Raw genomic sequence first — 23,624 nt, forward strand, 5'->3', positions numbered from 1 at the left:
TAAAGAACCCCAGAATTTGGTTCAATACATCTGTGCAGCTTTTCCGCGCTGCTGCGATAAAGATTGCCATGATAATCGCCAACATTCGTAACGAGAAGAACGACAAATTCGTAACGTAATCAAGAAGAAGAAGAATATTATTGATAGACGACGGATTATAACGATACTTTAACACTTTCTTTAAGCATCGATATAAAGCTTTACGTGGCTTTACCGTCCAGCAAAGACCACTAGAAGAAGTAATCTTTGCCAGGATGGAAATGGAAAAGATATGTTAAATATTGTAGAACGTTAAAATTAAAAATGAATAGCAAAACATGATAAAGTTATTTATAAACAATAAGTCATCAAAAATCACAATTTTGATTGCTATCTCAAATTTTTATAACGTCAAATTTTATAATATAATCCGTGATCGTAATATCAAAGAATATAGACGCTTAGCGACATAAGCGTCTATATTCTTTGGTAATATAGTAGCCACGTTCTGTCACTTGCTGTTGCGTGGAGTAAATTTGCGACTTATTTCGTATGCTTTAAATGATGACACTGCTAAAGAACTATGGACTCAACTGTATGAGAAAGGGTAGTTGTATAATCTGCACTGCAGTACCTAACATAATGATTTTGTAATACTGTATTACATTATTTACATTACATTATCGTAAAAATAAGATTTCAGATAAGAAATTTAACTAGTCTTCAAAATATTATTATGAACGCATGAATTACTAATTTTTTTACTATCATGTCAATATGTTTTCCCACTGATTCTAAAAATAAACATCGAAGAGAATATCATTTTATGTAACTTTTGCACTTAAAATTTTCCATCAGATTATTTTTAAACAGAAAGTTGCTTATAAAACTAAACACTAATACATTGTTATTGATTTATATCCAATTATTACTTAATAATTTACAATTAATATTCATTAAGTCAAGAATTTGAACAGGAATTGGCATTCAACATATTTTGTCTCACTTTGGTCTTACATTATTTTTCAAAGTTCTTGCTATATCAAGGATATTTTTACCGATTTTCTAACTTTCATGTATTCGTTATAAATTCCGTTTTCTGCATTATACGTTTATTTGATGCTGAATAGAGTCCAGAAACACTAAGAAATTTTATATTGTCTCATATGATAACCCAAAGACCTTTAGATTTGTACTTATTTCATATTTCCTACTAGTTTCAAGATATATTTGTTACAAAATATTTGTACATTATTGCTTTGATGTCGTTATAAAAGCTGTATTATATCAAATGATTATGCTGTAACATGTAAATTAACAAAAATAAGAAATTAAAAAATTATTGAATAAGGAAATACATACATTAATTATCGTAATAGTGGTTGCATATGCATCAGGTATAAAAACTGAATAAAAACTATCAAAATACATACCAAAATAAACGATTCTATTATGGACCCTAAAATTTATTACTAAGATATTTTCATGCAACGATTTGCATGAAAACGATTTCGTATAAGACTTTATTGACATGTTTTTGATTGACTATCTATTTAATTATGTAATAGGCAATCCCGTTTAAGATTGCAGCGCCATTGCGTATATAACTCGAACCTTTCAAATAGACATTAATACATAACCTTATATTTCCGAATTTCCCTTGGCTTGAAATAGTGTTTGTTTTTATTCAGTTATGGCAAAAAAATCTAATTATTATTGTTGTGTGCCTCAATGTGATTCTTGGATAAAGCGTGATAGTAATTTATCGTTTCATTCTTTCCCTAAAAAGGATAAACAAGACAGAGTTTTATTCAATGGCACTTTAGTTAACAAACGAAACTTATGGAAACACCTTCTAAAAATGGGAAAAGAGCCTAGTCCATATATGAAAGTGTGCAGTTTACACTTTAAAATTGAAGATTACTTTAAGGGTATGTTTATGTATTATATAAAGTAGCTATTATTAACAGGTAAATATTTATATTTTAGGAGAAAACTTATCTAAACTTAGAAGATTGAAAAGATGTGCTATACCCAGTTGTAAGTTGCCAAAAGTCAACATATTGTCAAAAGAACTCCCCACTAACTCTACCCGAGCTGAACGTTCTAAAAACCGCACAAAACAAAAAGTGAACCCAGAATGTGATCCTGAACCACCAAGTATTCCAGATGTTGATGTTCCCAATAAAACAAATGAACCATCAGAAGAAGACATTTTATGTGTTGATGCACTATTGCAATTAAGTGGTGGAACAGTAAAGTCTTTTAAAGACTTTCAAGTTCAAGTCAACACTCCAAAAGTGGTTACATTATCAGATATAATAACGTCAGATATTATACCATGCTATGCAGTTTTACAGGATTGCAGAATTTCCAATTACTGGATGGTATAGTGTCATCAGTTAATTTAGTGTATAAAGACATTAGAAGTCATAGACTAGGTGTAAGACAGCGAATAATACTAACATTCGTAAAATTGAAGTTGGATTTAAGTTACGCAGTGTTAGCACCATTGTTTGGTGTTACTCAAGGTTTGTGTAAAACTTATATTACACAAATGATATGTATCCTAGCAGAAGTGCTTCAATGTACTATATATATATATGCCTTCAAGTGCAGAATTACAAAAGAATGTGCCCATTTGTTTTACTAATTTTGAAGATACAGAAATGGTTCGGGATTGCACAGAAATAAAAGTGTATAAACCAAAGTGCTTGTGCTGCAGAATACGTTTCTATTCCCAGTATAAAGGAAGTGAAACCATAAAATTCATGACAGGGGTATCTCCTTCAGGAGTAATAACTTTTGTAAGTAGACCATATGGTGGTCGTGCATCAGACAAAATAATCTTTGAAGAAAGTGGTGTAATTGAACAAATTAAGCCAGGCTCTGCAATTATGGTGGATAAAGGATTTTTAATTGATGAATTGTGTTCATTTCATAACGTAAAACTCTACAGGCCTCCATTTTTAGAAAAACGAAAACAACTAAGTCGTGAAGAAGCAATTCAAAACTCAGACATTGCAGCAGCTAGAGTTCATATTGAACGAACAAATCAGCGCATAAAATTATTTAAAATTTTGAGTAATAAACTTCATACTAATTTTATACCATACATACAAAATATCTTTATTATTATATGTGCTGTGACTAACTTGTCTTCGCCTATATTGGCAGATAATAAATTTTTACAATAATAAATATGTTTCTTTATTTTGACATGCATATGGAATGTAACATATAGTTAAAATACTTAGTTTTAACATTAAAAAGTAATTTCTTGGCAAAATCATCATTGTAAGGTACATTTAAAATTACCATACTGGCATCATATGGACAATAAATTAAAAAATAACATTCTTTTATATTTAACATTGCCATCCCATACTGAATTTGTCCATAATACATATGACGTTCCTTTAATTCGTATATGTTATTTTCATTCTTTTTTAGGTAATTTAATGTTTTTAGAACATCAAACACTGATTTTGTAGCACCTACAAAAAAGAATAATGATGAAATGGTTGCAAGTGTGAGTCCATAAATGTTAGGTTAAGTAAAGAAAAGAGGCTTTCGGGACTTAGAGTTTATGTCCCGTCCTCAGGCCAGAAAGAAGTTTTGATCGTTTGCTGTTAAAAAACAAAGATATAAGTTACAAGTAGGTTTGCAACTAACGTGTGTGAATGCATTCAAAGTCATTATCTCCTCACGACAGGGCCATGTTCACTCAGGTACCAGGTTGGGACTTTTTTGTAATACCATATTATGTACTAGTTGAACTTTTTAAGTACTTATGTTCTGTGTTACAGCTGTTTTTGTCTGTTTTCTTCTTAAATCCAATAAAATAAGTTATTTAAATTATTTAAAACGATGGACATTGCAAACATTGATTTATACGAATACACTTTTAAAAAAAGTGTTTCATTGCAAATATTAAAAAAGAACAAAACACCAATAAACACCACTAAATCTAATAGATTTAAGAAGAAAATGACAACCAATTTACAACCGTGAGGAGAAGACATGATAGACATTTGTTTATGCAGTGCAAGTGACTTTGAGGATTGCCGTCAAATCTGTTTGCTTCTACATATGGTATCATTTAGCCACATAATAGTTTGATACAATTGTTCAATTTTTAAAAAACACAACTAAAAACAAGTCCCTACCTGATACCTGAGTGAATGTGGTCCTGTCTTGAGGAGATGACGACTTTGAATGCATTCACACATGTTATCTGGAAGCCTACTTGTAACTGATATCTTATAACTTTGTTTTTTAACAAGAAACCTCTTATTCTGGCCTGAGGATGGGACATAAATTATAAGTCCTGAAACCAGTAGCTAATATTTAACATCAATAAAGGATAAAAGATTGTGAGTATTGGCCTTTTTCTTTGCCTAACCATTGCAAAAAAGAATAGTTAAATAACTTGTTATGAATATGTGATTATAATTTACCTTCCATTGGACATTTTATTTCAACCAATGCTACGGGATTTCCGTTATTAAAAATAACACCATCTGGAGAATATGCCAACCAATTGTTATTATGAGAAACAATTAGACCAAATGTGGACACTGTTTGTCCAGTTGCTTTGACAAAGCATTCATGTGCTGCAGCTTCGTACTTCAACCCATGCTTAACAAATTTGTTTGTAAAATGTTTTGGATTGAAATACTTTTCAGCTTTAGTGATCCAATCGAAACCAGTGTAGGTATATATGCCATATATTCTAGAGCCAGTAATTCGATACTTACGCTGTTTGTGCCATTCTCTTTGAGATATTTTTGTTGTAGTTGCAACATGTTCTGTATCATTCATAAAATGAGATTGCACAAAATCTTTACAACAATCCTTAATCTCAACGGGTAAACCTTCTAATTCCATCATAGTAACAGATTGGCTGGCATTATTAAGTAATATGTTGAGATGTTGATTGTTATTTGGGTAAACTGTTTCTATACTGGTAGTTGGTGATTCTCTTCTGCCTACCCTACAATATACAAATACGATTAATGATAACAATGATGATAAATTGCTAAGAAATTACCAATTCAAATGTAATGCAGATTTTGGAGCATGCAATAAAAGATTTTCTAAAATATTTGGTTTCTTTTCACTGGAGATTGTGGTTATTTGTTTGGCCCATTTATCCTTATAACAAGGCATTTCCGGTATGGAAACAGCTTTATATTGATCTTTGCTGGTTGCTTTCCTTAGAGACCAAGCACATTGTAAGTCTGTTTGGGATAGCTCTTCCAAAGTTTCCAAAGGTATTCTAAAAATAATAAACCAGGAATATATACATTGATTTGACAATATATTTGTACAAAAAATTATTACCTGGTACAATGTAATAACACAGCTGAAATATGTTTACAATACCCACTGTTTCCACCTTTACAAGAGCATTCCATCTTATGCACACTTGCTATGTTATTGACAATATTTAATTGTCCTTTGATCACATGCGGCGATGATTGCAAGGCACTGGTTTGTAAACAAAGAGCATAAATTACAATGCAGTCTTGCTTTTCTGTATGTAATCTACCACACATAATTATGTGACCTGCTCGAACAACTTGCTCGCCTTCATAGACTCTTCTAGAATTTTCATTCCCTCCTAGATATTTAAAATATTCAACTACAGAAAACATTATTTCATTTTCATCCATTATACTAGAATAGCGTAAAAACCAATGTAAAAACCGAAATAAACTTTGGTAACAAAACAAAACGAATGCGATTTTGATATAGACAAATCTAAGGTTATGTATTAATGTCTATTTGAATAGTTATGCACAACGCCACCAGATAGAGTTTTGGTTAGGAGAAATCGTCTATATAATTTTATTAGCCATACTATTTTTTGCACAAAAAATTGTCAAGAAGAATCTTAACCTGTATTCAAGCTGTCAAAAATTTAAAACTAAGTTTATAAATTAGTTATTTGCCGCCAACATTATTATTAAAATGAATAAATTGAAAATAAAAATAAAAATACTAAATTAAATTGAACCAATAATTTTTTTATATCTAATATGGATGAAACAAGTAAGTATAAAATATGTAGATAATCTAAGAAATTTATGGAAATACATTAAAAATATTTTTTTGATTTTTATTGGTTTAATAGGCTTTTATCTTCTTTTATATATGTTTTTCGCGTTAATATTCTATAAAAAAATTCTGTTTTTCTAAGAATTTGGTAATAGTTATATATTATGTTCTTCAGAACTTCAAAAACGCAAAAGAAAAGCTCAAAATGAAGGCAACACTAGGCTCCTGGTTTCAACTTGTGCAGATCTCTCAGATGTTTATATGAAGAGTGGCCGATTTCAGCAGGCTATTGAAGAATATGAGACCCTTGCAGAGATCTACAAATTAGAACACAATCAGATTGAATATGGCAAAGCGAACAGAGGTATAGGGGAAGCATATTTGGGGCTTCATAATTTTAAAAAAGCTTTAGAACATCAGAAAATATATCTCAGTAAGTATTACATGAAAATTTGATATTACATAACTACAATGTCTATGCAATTTTTCTATTATAGATAAAGCAGTGTCTGAAAAAAATAATGCAGAGATCCAGAGAGCATATGCTACTATTGGCCATATTTATCTAACTACTTATTTAGAGACTCAAACAGATGCTGATCAAAATTTGAATGCTGCTTACAAATATTTCATGAGAAGTATGAAAGTTTGTGAAAGGTTTGTTTATTTTTAGCAAGTATTATATAATTTGTATTGCTATTACCTGGTTTTACATTGTATAAATATAGTATAGTAAATAGTGTTGTTGATTATTTGCTAGCATTTTATTTATTTTTGTGTTCAAGCTCTATGTTATAATTATACTGAAGGATTAAGCTTTTTATATTTTTTATAACTGATTTTCAATTATATTTTTAGTTTGACTACCATAAACAAATTGGAAAAGGCTGATATGCAAGCAAGATTATTTTCAAATCTCGGATTGGTTAAAGAGAGTTTAGGTGATTATAATAAGGCAATTGAGTTATTTACAACATCTATAAACATCTGTAAGACTAACGATATCTATGAACAGCTAAGTAGAGGTTATATGTCGTTAGCTGCTTTGTATGATAAGAAAGGAGAAACAAGTAAAACTATGCATCATTATAATTTGGCGATAGAAGCTGCAAGTGAGTATTTATTTTTTATCTGTCCACTCTTTTCCTTGCAATATACCATCTTTCCATCATGTTTGGAGCCTGCATATATTTCTTCTTGATCCACATGATTCTAGTATTCGCATTACCATTTGTATCTTACACCTTACTATATGATTAATTTGTAAACGTTTAACATCATGAATGTTCTATTATAATCTATAATGCCATATTCTATACATTTGTCGACAGAGGCCTACCCTTATCTCTTCCTTCTTATTACAGTAAGATATGCTCCAGATACTGGCTATTAATATGGCTATCCTTATTTTGCTGGAATCTATTCAGAATATTCTGGTTGTTAATAGTTGTTGTGACATTTTTACAGGTTCTGGAGTCAAGAAATTCTTCTCCTTGGTCCTCTTTCCATACACTTTACCCTGAAGAACAGGTTGTAACAAACCATATATCACTTATTTCTCACAATACGACCTGATATTCTAATTTGAACGCTTTATGTGATTCCCCCAAAATAGTAAATTTATATTTGGCATATATTTCTTAGCAGAACTAGATTCAATTTAATTTGAATAAGAGAAACAAACCATTTTCAGCTGTTCATGTTTTCTTTTTTTCTTTGTAGAAAAACTAAAGGACAACATAGATCTGATGTGTACAGCGTTGCATACAAAAGCCGAAGCTCTAATAAAATTAGGTGATTTCCATGCAGCTAAAAAAACGCTATACAAAGCCTACAAACTTAAGAGTCCAAACATTGAAGATAGAAAAATGATAGAGAAGTATTTGAGAGCAGGTAAGGTTAGCTCAAATTAGGTTATGTTAGGCTAACTTAAAATCATAGACATACAATACACGATAATAGTCTTAATATTTGTCTGGTTCAGTTTGTCTCAATCAGTATAAAATATCTTTGACAACATAAGACTCAAAACTAAATTACTACTATTTATTTATTATTAGCATTTATAATATTTTTAAATAAATTCAGATGCAATTTATCTGTTTTAGTTGCAACTATGTGTTATGCTGAAGATAAACTTGTGGTAGAGACCAACGACAACAGAGACTTGAAAAAACTCTATGAAACGATGGGCGACAGCGCGTGCATCGTTAAAAACTTTTCAAAAGCTATTGAATACTATAAATTAATGTTGAATTATGCTGAAAAGAGCGGCGTGAGTGGGAAAGAGTTGGCGACTTATTACAATTCCTTGGCACAAACTTATGAAGATAACAAAATGTTTAAAGAGGCTGTGCAGTATTTCGAAAAAGAGTTTGAGTTAAGGGATAATATTAAAGATGCGCTAGACGCTATGAGTAAGATAGCAGATAATAAAGAGTCTGCAGAGGAGTCTATGGGTGAAGTCATTGAGGTTTATAACAAGGCGATAAAATACTGCCAAGAAAAAAATAATTTGAAAGAAGAACGAAGAATGATTGCAAGGTTTGTGTTGTATTTTTATTTTATTCTTTTTAGTTGTCCTTATTTAAATTATTCTTGATCATTCTATAGCGTTCTTTCTAATATTCATGAATCTGTTAATGAAAGTATTCTGTTAATATTATTTATTGTCTCTTGGTACAAGGTAATGTATGTGTTTGTAGGTGTATCAAATATTTACAACGCATTGGAATAACCTCTGAAGTCTGTAGATACCAACAAAAACTAAACGCCTTGAAGATTCCTGATAAGGATGATGATAGTTCTTCATCTGAGTGTGAAAGTCATGACTCCAGCGTAATTGATGATAAAGAAAATTGTGTTAACCTGGATGATATTACAGGTAAGTAGGTACAAGGTTCGTTCTAGACCACTTGAATTTTCTAGATCCCCAATATAACAGCCATCAGAATTCAAGCTAACGTATTATCGTGTCTCCAGGCCACGCCCTTGAGAAAAAGCCTTCTTAGAAAATCAAAATGAGAAGAAAGATAAAAAAAATTGTCAAAAATCCCCGGAAGCCTCTAAAAGTGTGAAAGAAGCTTTGGATGCAATGAAAGGTTGTCATAAGATTGTTGAAGTTAGAAAAAAAAAAGAGTGAAAATATCGTCGAACGTGTTACAGGAAGTCAAAAAAGAAGAAACAATTGTCAAAAAGGCGTCAAAAAATCATTGCAAGCGCTAAAGGCATTAAACAATAGTCAAAAAGTTGAAAGCGTCGGTAAATTGTCGAAATCTTACGTTTTTGGCGGTTTTTTAGTGTTTTTGCTTCATTTTAACTTTTTTCCGACACTTATTAATCGCTTTTTAGGTATACTGATACGTGATCTTAAATGCGCTGGTTGTTTTTTGCATTCAGGAGTCAAAGATCAAAGTACCCTGTAGTGTCTACCTGTCTACTACTTCAAAATTTATATTCCTGTACCTTCTGTATTTTCGTTTGGCTTCTTGTCTTGCGGTACAAGTCAAACGTTTAATTTGATCACATGACTCATTTAGTTTTTATTCACTTTGACGGGACAAGTCTTCCAATCTAATATTTTAACAGATTCAGACGATTCGGAAGAAGAAGAAAAACCAATAAACCCGTCCGTGGCAGTGGTAGGCAAAAGACGATCAAAAAATTTTGCCATCAAGAAAAACGCCAAAGGGGAATCCCAACTGCACGTCGCTTGCATCAACGGAAAGATTCCAGTCGTCAAGCATCTTCTAGATCAAGGACATCCCGTGAATGTTAGAGACAACACCGGTTGGCTGCCCATACACGAAGCTTGCAATCACGGTTTCTACGAAATCGTCAAACTTCTATTGGACAAAGGAGCCGCCATCAATGACAGGGGAGGAGTGAAATGTGAAGGTGAGTTATGACCTGAATTTAAAAATTGGGTAATTATTTATTAAGTGGGCTCGCCTCAAAAATGCCCAATTTTTTGGGGACTTTACCGAAAAATTAGAAAAAGCTCAAGTTTAATATTTTATTTGGTGGAAACTAGTAAAAGTGCCTAAAAATCAAGAAATACAAAAAAAGTAATAGAATAACCAAAAAAAAAATACATGAAAAGCTAACAAAAATATGTCATCATCTTTAAGGTAATCGACTTTGTCACAAAAGTTCATCACCTTGCATATTTTCGTTTTCAGGCATTACTCCCATATTTGACGCGGCCAATAACGGTCATATAAGAATAGTCCAACTGCTTTTGGACCGCGGAGCATCACTAACTATCAAGTCGGACAATGGAGACACGCCTTTAAACGTATTGAAAGTCTGGCACCAGAGATATCCTTTCGAAGGCGAAGACTACGACCTGTACAAAACGGTTGTGGACAGAATGACGGAAGCCCTAAAAAAGGTCGGAGAGAACGTGTCCTCAAATGTAGTTGTGCACGAGCCAGTCAGCGGGGAGTCTGAGGAGGTTGTTTTTTCGGAGAAATCTGATGATGAGATCGAATCAGATCGTGATTCAGATAGTAGCTCAAGTAAGTGTTATTATTTTTTTAATTTTTATTTATATTGCGGTCCTGTTACAAAAGTTTTTCAACGATATTCTATGTTTATCGTGCACATGTGGTCCTTTCGCCCGTTTGTGGACACTTAAAACGGCAAGGAGGGAGTTTAAAGCGTTGTCAAGAAGTTCCGTAACTTCCTTGGTTGCCTCGAATATGCCTTTTCGGCATTATTAAGTGTCGTACTAACAAAATAGAAGAGTTTTTAATTGCTTATTAAAATTGTGCGAAATGACAAATTGGATCTCCTAATCTGCACTATAAACACTTAAATTTAATTCTATGGTTGGATTATAATGGATCTAGACTAGGTATTAAGTCAACATTTGTTTTATTGTATCAAAATCTTATTGATAGTCCTCATCACAGTGCCAAACTACATTCTGTTTTAAAAGTTTATAGAATGTTTTTTATGTTTGGAAGGAATCAGTTATAGTAATTTATACTTCCCAAAATGATTTCAGTTGTGCGCGAATTTTATCTTGACTTTTATGCAAGCATCCCCTCTTATCGATTATAAATTATGTTATTTCTTGCGTTGATTTTCGTGGATTTAGTTTTTTTAATATTGATTTTCAAATATATTTTATTAGCTTCAGTGAAAAGTGTTATCAATTGTTCAGGCCCATCTTCGAACCTTTGCCATAAGAGGCAGATATCATCGAATTATTCTAGGTCGCTTAGACTTGAGGTTAACGTTTATTGTCCTAAAATATAAACGTGATAAAATAGTTACAAATCACTAACAATAGAGAAAAAACTGTTTGATTTAATTCTGACTTTACTTAAGAATTACTTTTCGTAGCTAACAGCCCTTCGAGGCAATCTTCTGCTCCAAATCTTCTAAATGAATACCAAGAAATTATGAAACATTTGGGAAAGAAGTCATCTATCACCAAAACAAGGGAGATTCAATCAAACGTTAGGAAGAAGTCAGCTTTATTAAAGGAAAAAGACGTCTCCTTTGACGACTGGTTGGAAGATGATCTTCAGCTGGCGAAGGCTACCAAGAAACAAAAGACTAGTTTAACGGAAGCTGTGGTTACATCGTCTACTAGGAAGCGGAGTTCAGATTCACCGAGAAATAATTCACGTACGTATTGATGTTTTTATTTTAGATAGGAATTTTATTCTCTTTCTTTGCTCCGCAATAATATCAAGACAATTATCGTTATATTTCAGAAGTAAATGTGATGCCAACAAATATTTTAACAGTATTTCTTTCTTTACTCTTAGCCAAAAGGCTTGCAGTTGGATGGAGAAAAATTACTCCTAAGAGCACTGTTCCAGATTTTTTGCTTCCCACACAAGAAACAGTCGTTCATTGATCCCTCCCTATTCATTCTCGTTGTCCTCGATATACACGGCAATCTTCATTTGTGAAAATACTGATCCACAATAGTCATTGCATTTCCTGTCCACTCCCCTTTCCTATAGAGACGTATCAGAAATAAACAACTAGTTTCAGTCAGTTTCCAAGGTATCAAAATCTTTCTGACCCTTTTCTGGTAATTCGAAACAGTCATATCATGATTGTGTCAGTCAGTCATCAATACTGACCCCAACGACCATTACCGAGCTTTGTCACCGTCCACACGTCCAAGAGTTCAACATTGTGTAGATTCAAATAAATCAATAAAAACGACAAATGAGCTAATGTCACTGTCAATGAAAATCATAAACGTCAAAATTTACAGCAAACAAGCTATAGTGTGACGTCAGAGCTGTCATATTGTTATTATTACTTTCCAAACAAAAGTTGAAATGCCCAATCTAAAGACTTTTTAATCTCTATAAAGTTAACATTTTGCTTCCTCCGCTAGTTTTTCTTTTAAGTATAGTGTTTTTTACGATAATACCATCATAATTCAGTGTTCTATTTCTATGAAATATAGTTTAAAAGTTTCAATTAAAGACATTCTAACCTTACTTTATTGATACATGCATTTTATTGCTATTTTTATAAAAGAACATATTTTATTATTTATACAACCTTGTAAAATTGTTGTAGTAACTATTAGAATACTTAGATATTGCAAAAAGCGGAAAGATTCTGTAAAAAAAATGAAAAAATAACGAAAAATACAAGGTTTGTTTGGAAAGTGAAACTGACAGATGTCAATAAAATCTACGTCATCACTCCGGCAGTCCATTCCCAGTCCGAACTGTCTAGTGAATTAAGTAATTATTTTTTTGCGAAGTTAGTTACTTTTTGACAAACTAAAAGTGGCTGGAAATTACTATACAACCAAGCACACGTACTTATAGCCACAATATTAATAGTAAACAAACTAAATAGTAAATAAAATAGAACTTTACGAGTTACCGACAATCAATATTTATTTATCTGCACCATATAATAAATAGTTATGTTAAATTATAACAACTAAAATATATTTTTTAAATATATACAACCTAAAATTTTATGGGGTTAGTATACACTTCCACTATTTATAATACTTCTTCTTTTTTCAATGAAAGAAGTCTGTAATTAAAGTTTATTTAAGCCGTTAAAACTGTGAGATAGGAAGTGTTGTAGGTTTCCAGCTATGAATTTGTCAAAATGTGCCCGAGTTGAGCGAATGGACCTTATCAAAGACATGCCATATTGTTCATCCTTATTTAACTTATTCTGATTTCTATGGACAAGCGGCTTAATTTTGCAATACTAGTTTCTGTGAGTAAAAGAGACCTAGTATAAAAAGTAATTCGTGCATAATTTCATGTATGGGAAAAGATAGAGTGGAGGTACTTTATCACTAGAACCAACTTGAGACATGTTTTTCTCTATATAGGTTTTTGTTCGATCATTCTGAGCTCTTCTATTGCATAGCTATACTGTGTTTTGCGTACATATTATTTGGTACAATATTTTTACTCTATCTGTACATAAATAAACCACTTTTGATCCTCTCGTGTAATTTTTAAGTCTTTGAGTAAAAATCCTATCAATAATATTTATGTTTTAATGATATAGCCAGGAAAAGGTCGAGTGACGAGAACCGTCAAATCAGTGACATCATCACCATGAGCTCGTCATCGCCCAGTCCCACAAGAAGAACATTCACACCTAGCAATATCCAGAAAAATAGTGCCAAAAGAAAAATCCAGACTTCATTAATAGACTCCGGTATCAGTAAAACTATCAACAGTGTTAAACACAAACCACCTCAGACATTGCAAAGGCACCGTAGCCTGGAAAATATAAAACAGTCTAAAATCACCACTTTCGGGAGCAGCAAAAGCTCCATGGAACCAGATTCTACCATGTCATCTCCGAATAAGTTGGCATATACTCAAATTCCGATAGTTCAAGATGTAACACCGAATATTCCAGTCGCTCATGCCATTTCTACCGGAGACTTGATGGTTTTTGTGGACGTTAGAGTAGAGGGCAAAGTTTTTCGAGTGCCTGTATTATTGGCACAAGTACAGACCAATACTATTGGATGGTTAGCCGAACAGGCAGCGCTAAAGTACGCAAGGTAAGTAAATAGATAGATGTACAAAGGTACGAAAGTTTCATATATATATATATATATATATATATATATATATATATATATATATATATATACAGATTGAACCAATTTAAAACGGAACATACAATTTAATATATGTCTGTTTGAACTGCATTTGAAATAGTGGACCAATATAAAACTTGGACAAAAATAAATACATACCCGGTGATAGACATTGTATAAAATATCGTTCAACTATCTGTCTCCTTTAAAGGAAAGAGGAGTTTGCCTAATAGTCGGAGAGATAGAACCGAAATTTTGAACTGATCAGTACTATGACATTTCTCTATTGGAATATATTCATTGTATCTGGGTTAAGACTTTGCCTTACAGGCGGACGTCCCTCGTGGTACTAGGGGTGGCTATACAGGGATGAAGTTGAAATTTTTTTCGGAAAAATTAACGATCGATAATATGGCTGAAAATTTGCCCAGAGTAAGATCTTGGTATAACTAGACGAAATCCCAAAGGGCGGACGCGAGAGTGGATACATAAGGGGTGGCGGACAGGGGTGAAGTTGCAATTTTTTGGGGAAAAATTAACGATAAGTAATATGTCCGCCATTTTCATGGCTTATTATTTAGCCCCTAAAAACTCTAAATCCAAAAGGGCGGACAGCTGGGTTGGTACAGAGAGCCACAAAACGGGGTCAAATGTACCACTTGCCTGCGCATTTTAGGTCTCGGTAACAATTTTCAAACTGATTTTATTATGATATTTTTATACCGATTGATTTGAAAATTTGTATGCTCACTGCTGTTACTATTCTGAGAAGCGTCAAGTAGAGTTTTCCTCAAAATTTTCCAAAAAAATTTCCGTAAATGAAAATTTTCGTAATTTTTTGAGGTAAAATCTAATTTGTAGAATCCTTTCAATTTTCTGTAAGTTATACCATGATTTTTTTCCAAAAATTTTCAAACGATTTTTCCGATAAGAAAAAAAAAATTTAGAAAAACTTCGTCATTTTTCTCACTCTCATTGATGTTATCACATTCATAATCTTCGTCACTTTTACTTTCAATAATATCACATTCATTATCTGCTTCATTTTCAATCACTACTTCTCGAACTGATTCTGGCATCTGAGGTCCACTAAACCATTTGAATTTATATGTTTCATCTTCAAACTCCCAACCATGTTCTTCAACAATCAATTCTGTTGGTACTTTTTTATGAGCATTTGTCCAAATATTTGAAATATAATGAGCTCGCAGTAGATGTTGGTGTAATTCATCTTGACATGGTGGTAAGCTTGAAGCATCGAAATTTTTTAGTTTTTTTTTAAGGCTCGTTGTCCAATATCAAATCTTCGTAATTCATATCCGAAATTGGACAGTATAATTTTATCACCCAGTAGACCGAATGAATCTATTTGTTATTAAATACACACACGTAGTTAATTAGGTTACATACACATTTGGTCAATTATAAATAATAATTTGGACATCAGTCAAAAGTGCTGACAAAGTTAAACAATTTACATAAATTAAATACACATATCACGCTAGGTACGCGAAAAATATTGACCCAAATAGAATTTATATAAAACTAATATCTCTTGACTAGAGAAGCATTCAATCAATATTCACTCAACGAACATATAGTCTTCAACGGTCAACTTCATCAGTCTCTACTCAAAGTAATCCCGGGTCTACACCCATAGTGTACGTCTCAACAATAAACTCTGCTACTATTATTTGGTGTTTCCATTACAACAGAACGAACATCTTCACTGAGCCAACGAAGGGAATTTGTTCACTCGTTCACATCATGCAACTTATACTGCCGGTTAAATAGTAAAAATCTGACATCGTTTACTTTTCTTTTTGGAATTGTTCTCGTCAGTCCAGTTCCATATAAGTGACTAAGGTTTCAAAAACTTCATTACAATCGAAGTCAGTCAAATCGAAGTTGAATAAAAGCATCTTGATACTTATTACATTTAGCGCATGCGTCTAGAATTACTGATCTAAATGAACGCGCATCATTATTATTTTAATATTTTAAAATAATAATGATGCAAAATTAATGTCCAAACAGAATTTGTAAAATTATAATTAACTAATGAAAAAAAATTCAATCAACTTGAAAGTTAAAAAAAAATCGGTTGCCTGTAAAGTCGGTTTTACGGGCGAAGATTTTACGTGACAACGTCTTTTTCTCGGTAGAATATTTATTGATATGAATAGTATTAAATTGCACAATAGGAACAAGGAATTGAATGAAAATAAGAATTGCACAAATTTTAACTATATATTTTGTTTACTAAAACATTGTACATGTAAACTTAAACTTAACTAATTTCTATTTGAGTGATTTTGTTGAGGATAGGACGATGATAGGAGAAATATGAAATGAAAGGAAGTGTTTCTGCTGTAATGTGTCTTGAACGCCAAGAACGCTCGAGAAAGACAGAGACACAAGCACGGAAGCACGCACCGATTCAACGCGCCTAATTCTCTAGTGCTGCGCGCGCAGCGGACCGATCATGTTTGAGTGGGAGAGAGACGCAAGGCATTCGCCGGTCCGGCGGGCCTCTCTCTCGTTCGGTGACTCACTGTAACAGACGTGAGCGGGCGTTACACTTTTTCATGAATGACTCCGAGCCACAACCTAATTTAAGACGTTGTCACGTCAAAAAAATTGTGAAAATATCTACAAAGTAAATTTCAAAACTTAAAAAATTGATAATTCCACTATTAAATTGATTTTTATTAATAATTATTTATAAAATGTTAAAGGAATTCTACAATTTGAATTTTACCTATTGATAAGTAGATTTTGAAATATATTTTGTATTTGATTATTAATGTAATAATAAATCAAATTTTTCTTATATCTGAACAATCATTATTTATGCAATGTAAATTTAAAAACCTTTTTATTGTAATAAAAAATAAGTAAAATTACTATTTGTTATACCAAAAATATTTAATAGTTAACATTATAAATTCGGCCCTATCTCTTGGACTATAAGGAAGCGATAAGTGGATTGACAGCATAATAACTGCTTTTTAAGTCTAGTTTTTCAGTGATTCTAGGCAACCTATTTGGGTGGAGTTTTGACTTGTTCTTGAATGAGTTCCGAATCCAGTAGCCCGCTGAAGTATTGGATTTTTATAATATAATTATTTGACAACCTTTTGTTGGCCAACCACCTAGAGCGGAGTTGAGCCGAAATACATTGATTTCGTATGTTCCGTTTTAAATTCGTTCAATCTGTATATATATATATATATATATATATATATATATATATATATATATATATATATATATATACATATATGAGAAAAGGAAAAGAAGTCTTTGCTGACAACCTTAGAAAACGGAGCTTTGAGGTTTATTGGGATTTGCAGCGGTGAAATAAGTGTACTCTTTTAACTAAGTTTCAAGTTTTCGAAAATGTTTATTTTCATTATCAGGAAAAAGTTATTGAGATTTGTCTTTCGTGGATGTTCTACTCACATGTGACAATATCACGCACCACTCATTGATTGAGTCAATAATTAAATAATCTATAAATTGCATGGTGTAAAAGACCAAACTTGACAATTATTTTTACTTTTAACACATAAGAAAAGACGATTACAACGATTTAAAACGGCCACGTGTGCCGGCCAACAGTGAATGTATATATATATATATATATATATATATATATATATATATATATATATATATATATATATATATGTACGTAGGAACTATCAGGTAAAGTGGCCTATAATAAAAATCTTTGTTTTTTCTAAGAAACTCAATATTTCGCTATTTCTTTGATAGCTTCATCAAGAGTACACTGTAAAACAATTTGAATTACAAAAAAACACTTACAGAAAATTAAAAGATTTCGCAAAAAAAACGGACATTGAAGTATGTCTGAAACTGTCTTAGGCACGTTCGTTACAGCAATACGATAAAAAAAATTAAAATTACTTAAAATAAAATAAAAATATCAATAAAAGAAACGTTAGAAGAATGATATTTCTTTGATGATTTATTAAGGTTAGATGTTATTAAGGTGAATGTTGGCTATTTTGAATATTTATAAATTTCATTTATAATTTAAAGTGTTTTTATTGTTGTTAATGTGATACATCTCAAGAAATAATCTATTTTTGTAGTTAAAAAACTGCGCAAGTATTTTTTCCCAAGCGGCAATCACTTTTATGTTTTGTGATGCGTTGTTTTAGCCATTTTGATGTTTGGCCAATGTAGCTATTTTGACATCCTAGACACGGTATTTCATAAACAACATTACTTTCATATAATGTTGGTACTGGGTCTTTGAATTTTATCATATTTGAATATCCATATTAAAAAAATGTTCCTAATATTAGTATAGCTAAATATAATACCATGAACAGCAAACAACTATTTTCAAAAATCCCTAACTCCCAAAACATCACTTCAGTTGTTTTTGTTAAGTGGTTTTGAATAAAAAAATGTATTTACAAGAAAAAACATTTATTTATTCTATGAAAACATAATATGTAAAAGGAAAAGTGAAGTGCTTAGGGAAGCCCTTAATTTTCGTCACTGTTGTTCACTTTTTTCGTCATACTTTGCTCATTTTCACCTGCAGATCGTTTAAAAACTCTCCAAAGAAGTTTGTTTCTTCGGCCACAGCTTCTTCCATGCAGAGGTCAAGGGACTCGTTGTAACACATATCACGATATTAAAGTGGTCCTTCCAGAACTCTCTAAGGATAAGTTTATGTTATCCGTCAGCTCAAATCAACGCCGAAAAATGTGCTTGGTGTACAACTTCTTGAAATTAGAAATACCTGCTGCGCCATGGGCTGCAGGATATGAGTGGTGTTGGGTGGTAGGTAGAGAACCTTTATAAACTTAAATCATTTTCGAGATTTATGAGTGAGCAATGGCTTTGTCGAGGACAAGAAGAGTTCGCATGGATAGGTTGTTTTCCTGTAGATATTTTTAACAGAAGTTACACAAAAACACAAAGAATTTCCTAATGACAAACGCCTTCGGATTTGCCCTTCGCATAACTTGCAGTTTTTCTTTCAAAATCATATGTGACTTAGTGGCTCTGGGAATTTCTTAATGGTAGCAGAAACTTGATTTTGCAGTCCACTTGCATTGGCGCAAAGTGCTGGAGTTAATCTATCCTTCATGGGTTTGTGACCTGGCATCGCCTTCTCCTCTGGCGTCATGTAAGTCCTATTCGGCACTCTCCTCACTGTGAATTTGAAACTGTTAGAACGCTGCACATAACCCCAACATGCTGGGCGCATTCATCGTGTGTAAATAAAAATAAGTTTTGGTAGTGCACATAATTGGTGTTCAAATTTGTTTCGCATGCAATAATTCTCGGCACGTCTAAAACACAAGAATACCTCATGACTTAAATTGAGAACTCTTTAGTTAAATTTAGCCTTAATAAATATTGGAAAAACATTTTTTTCTTGTTAAAATCCTTTATAAAAGGTATATAAAATTAAAAAAACCCAAACGGGCTATGTCATGAAGACAAAACGTTTTCGGAATCCATATTACATCATCAGTGTCTAGGTGTACATGTTTTGAGCCACTAAATATGTGGGTAAAAACCCGTTAAAAGTTATATTTTATATAGCTTTTATAAAGGATTTTTAAACAAAAATTTTTTGTGATACATGGTGTACAGCCAGCTACAGGAACTTAGTTTCCTTGTGGATTTTTTTCTTCTCTCTTTCTGGCTTAAAAATTTGCCGTAAACTTCCATAATAATTGTCACCAGATAGCAACCCATTTTTTTATAAATATTTTGTCAGGAATATAGTTATATTGCTAACTATATTAGGGATATAGTTAGGAGGTATATTATAAGGTAAAATAATTCTAATATTAACGCTATAATAGAATGTCAAACTGATAACAATATTGTCACTTGTTTGTTTGTTTTTTAATAAAAAAACTGTTTTCTTTACTAGCGCCATCTCGTGAGTTAATTGAGAAACTAATGCTATATTTTTGTAAACTATTTGTGTTTGGTATGTTTAATACGTATTTTTCCTAGCTGGTGTGAATATAAAACGTGATCAAACGCTTGATTTTACCTTTATCATTTGTTGGTTGTTTATATAATTGATATTTATATTTCAGGAAAGAATGTTCAAAACCTCAGTTAGAACTCGAAACGACGACTGGGGCATTGCTGTCAGATGAAGACCCCTTAAGCTTGTTATTTCCGCTAGGTACGACCCAAGCTGAGCCAGTGGTTGGAAAAATTGTTAAACTTTTCGAGACGCCCTTGGTTGGTAAATATAGAGAGGCCTGTTCGCACATGAAAGAAGGTATTAACTGTTCAGTAAAACTATTGAATTTTTTTTTGAGTAGGTCGTTTCCTAATAAATCCTTTACACTTCTTCGTTAACGTTGTCATGTTAGTAGAGAATGTACGGAATTGTGAAGTAGCAAGAACTTTGTAGAATTCCATTTTGTATTACATAGTTGCGCCAAATGTAGGCAATTTATAATTCCTCGATGCACTGTTGCCCGAGTTTCAATATTTCTTTATACTGTGTGGATATATTTTTACAGAAATTTTAGTTTTTTGTACTGTGATGACGTAGAAATGTTTACGTTTATATAATATTTACATTTAATAAAGTTTTTTTTAAAGACTTTCACAAAAAGTTATAATTTCTAAGTAGAAAAAGTAAGAGAATATTTAAAAAATATTCTTTAGTTTATTCATTGCTGACATTTTTATAGGTTCGTTTCACGAGAACCTAAGAATTATGTAGCTTCTAAGTTTTATTGAATTTTCTTGCTCGTGCAGTTCCTATAACACTGTCAATAAGAAGGAAATGAACTGTAACAACACAAAAAACCTGGAGTAGGTATTTTCCTTGTAAATCTTGAAATAACAAAAAGTAAAGTGAGGTAAATGGAAATTCTATACAGTTCTTTGTACTGTGATGTGATTCATGTCGTATAAATAAAATTTTAATTCATGTTTCTTTCGTCTTGTTTCAGCTGCTGATGACAAGCTTACGAGAATACTCGAGGAGTTTTCTGTAAATCTAAACTTACAAAATTTGGGCTTCATGAGCAACACTTTATCGCCTCTATGCAAGGCATTAAACCATCAAACGACGCTATTAGACCTAAACTTATCAGGAAACTTCCTCGATGTCCACTGCATGGTCGTTCTATGTTCAAGTCTTCCATCTCTAGTCAATCTCACATCTTTAAACTTGAAATGTACCGGTTTGAGCAGTTCTCATCTAACTGAAATGGTGAATATGTTCTCTGTTGCTTCGAACAGAATATTAGAAAAATTGAAGCGGCTAGATTTGAGTCACAACTACTTGAGGAACAAATGTGGTGAGCATTTGGTGGAGATACTGCGGCATTTAAAATTGGAGCATTTGAATTTAGCGAATGTGGCGTTTAGCAGCGGCATTTTTCAAGATTTGCACAATCGGAACTTGAAACTAAATCTCCAGGATGTGAAATATTTGAATATAAGCGATAATCAGTTAAGTAGTCGAGAAGTTGAGAATATTATTTCTTGGACTGTTGAAAATAACTTAATCGATTTAAATTTGTCGAGGAATACTCTAAAAAATACCACTTTAGGACATTACAGTGAGGATTTCGATAGAGACAACAAATTCAATTCATTACATTCATTGAATTTGTCTAGATGTAAACTCACTGATAATGATCTGTATCACATACTTAGGTAAGTTGAAGAATCTTAGTACTAAATTTTCTAGAAATCATTTAACACCTAACCAATGCCTACGGGACATACGAACCATCTTCTCAGGTATTTCAGCCATGAGTTCTGGCGTCCTCCTACTGATCTTTTGCCCTGTACTTTTCCTTACAGTATAACTTGAAGTAATTCATATCTTTCGCCTCTCAACACATGACCCAAGTATTGCCACCAGTATAATTACCGCCATAAAACCATTTTATTATTTGATAAAATATCCTTTTCTGCGCGCGTATAAACAGAGATGTTGTTTACAAAAATAAATAAAAAATCTACGCTGTTATCGCTTTAACACTTTAACTGCCATATATGGACACAGGCAATTTTAGTTATCTGCCATGTGTACATATAATGGACACAGGTTTTATCAGCGTTTCAGCCATGTGTCCGTTGCTGGTACACATTTACCGTGTATTTAAATAGGAATATCATTGAGTCTGGCGTAGAGCTATGACATTTAAAAATATCTTGGGATTTTTTTAATTTGTAAAGGTATAAGGGGTAATAATATGAAAATTAAATATGCATCAACTTTTTTTTTTATTTTTATGATAGTACAGCATATTATATAATCAAAAGTAACATAGAATGTAGTTTTTTAACTAGAAAATTAAGTACTGAGCGTCAGTTTTGTTGTACATATTTTAGTTATTTTTTTGTGAAAACATGGTTGGCAAAGAAAAACTCTAAACACATAAAAGGGCTGTCTTCAGAGCAGTGTTGCCATTTATAGGGTGTATATTGTATATAATTTAAAACTTAACGTACTATATCTAAAAGTAATACATATTACACAGTGCATTAATATATGAATTAAATATTTTAGGTTATGTCCCAGTAAGTCAATTATGAATATAGACGTTTCTTATAATATTGACCTGACTGCAGTAACCTTGCGACGAATTCTGGAACTACCCGTTTTAGAAGAAATCAATCTTATAGGTTGTGATAATATTTTGAAATACTTCTCTGAATTCTACGAAGAAGTTAGAGAGAGTTGTAGAAGGAAATGCGTTAAACTGACTGTAGATTTTAATTTGTATGCTAGAGAAATTGATAGTTTAATAGAAAATTTTAAGAAATTGTATACCGAACCAGTGATTGATAAAGGCGAAAGATTGCTAATAATACACTCTAAAGAGTGGGAAAAGTGATATTATTATTTTTTAAATATATTTTGTTATAAAAGATTATATATTAAGACTATTTTTATACATAATGAAAAAATTTTGATAAAAAGACGTCGTTTTTTTTTCTATTCCCATTTTTAATCCTATTCCTTTTCTATATCTCTTTACAGGACGTTTCTTAGCAGCATAAAACATGGATAGTAACATAAAAAAGTTTGTTGAAACAAAAGTAAGAAATCTTTAACAAGATTATGAGGAATAATGCACAATTGAAAAGTGCCCAAAACAAGAAAAATGGTAACTGAAACAGATTATATAGCACAGGTTTTTTATGCAAAGTTTGTCCATGCCAACTGTGCGGCTCTATCATAAAATTAATTTAGTTTTTTAGATGTATAATTTAAAATGATATGATGTTTGGCCTATCTAGATTTAAAATTAGTGTAAATAGGTTGTCGAAATAAATGGACTATATTACAATAATATAATTGACTATTTTTAGTAGGAATAAGCCACAATTTTAAATTGAAATAAGTTTATTTTGACATTTCGATTTTTACTTCGGAAATCGTTCTATTTTTAGAAATTCAGTTTCTAAATTGAAATATTTTACCAACAACCTAAAAACTAATATTTTACCTACTACTACTATT

The 23,624-nt window shown here is 31.9% G+C and overlaps 2 protein-coding genes across 2 annotated transcripts; one reads left to right on the forward strand and one right to left on the reverse strand.

Moving 5' to 3' along the window:
* Positions 1 to 2,339: 2,339 nt before the first annotated feature.
* LOC140438119 (uncharacterized) lies at positions 2,340 to 5,744 on the reverse strand. The gene is made up of 4 exons (XM_072527832.1): positions 5,326 to 5,744; positions 5,033 to 5,260; positions 4,440 to 4,975; positions 2,340 to 3,476 (listed from the first exon to the last, which is right to left on the reverse strand). The coding sequence occupies exons 1-4, from the start codon at positions 5,655 to 5,657 to the stop codon at positions 3,190 to 3,192; spliced, it is 1,383 nt and encodes a 460-aa protein (XP_072383933.1). The 5' UTR covers positions 5,658 to 5,744; the 3' UTR covers positions 2,340 to 3,189.
* A 126-nt stretch (positions 5,745 to 5,870) lies between these two features.
* Positions 5,871 to 23,082, forward strand: LOC140439139 (tonsoku-like protein). Its single transcript, XM_072528855.1, has 14 exons — positions 5,871 to 6,036; positions 6,218 to 6,475; positions 6,540 to 6,699; positions 6,901 to 7,154; positions 7,765 to 7,935; positions 8,151 to 8,586; positions 8,748 to 8,926; positions 9,631 to 9,939; positions 10,224 to 10,562; positions 11,395 to 11,682; positions 13,567 to 14,074; positions 20,218 to 20,408; positions 21,094 to 21,805; positions 22,668 to 23,082. Exons 1-14 carry the CDS (start codon positions 6,024 to 6,026, stop codon positions 22,993 to 22,995), a joined length of 4,146 nt encoding a protein of 1,381 aa, XP_072384956.1. The 5' UTR covers positions 5,871 to 6,023; the 3' UTR covers positions 22,996 to 23,082.
* The last annotated feature ends 542 nt before the right edge of the window (positions 23,083 to 23,624 follow it).

Source organism: Diabrotica undecimpunctata, chromosome 4 (assembly GCF_040954645.1).
Source record: "Diabrotica undecimpunctata isolate CICGRU chromosome 4, icDiaUnde3, whole genome shotgun sequence".
Taxonomy (NCBI): Eukaryota; Metazoa; Arthropoda; class Insecta; order Coleoptera; family Chrysomelidae; genus Diabrotica; species Diabrotica undecimpunctata.

Coding starts and splice junctions, on each gene's coding strand:
- LOC140438119 (XM_072527832.1), bottom strand. CDS start 5,657: ATGGATGAAAATGAAATAATGTTTTCTGTAGTTGAATATTTTAAATAT. Junction 5,261..5,325: donor GTGTTATTACATTGTACCAG/GTAATAATTTTT, acceptor TATTATTTTTAG/AATACCTTTGGAAACTTTGG. Junction 3,477..4,439: donor AATAAAATGTCCAATGGAAG/GTAAATTATAAT, acceptor TCTTTTTTGTAG/GTGCTACAAAATCAGTGTTT.
- LOC140439139 (XM_072528855.1), top strand. Junction 6,476..6,539: donor ACATCAGAAAATATATCTCA/GTAAGTATTACA, acceptor TTTCTATTATAG/ATAAAGCAGTGTCTGAAAAA. Junction 9,940..10,223: donor GGGAGGAGTGAAATGTGAAG/GTGAGTTATGAC, acceptor TTTCGTTTTCAG/GCATTACTCCCATATTTGAC.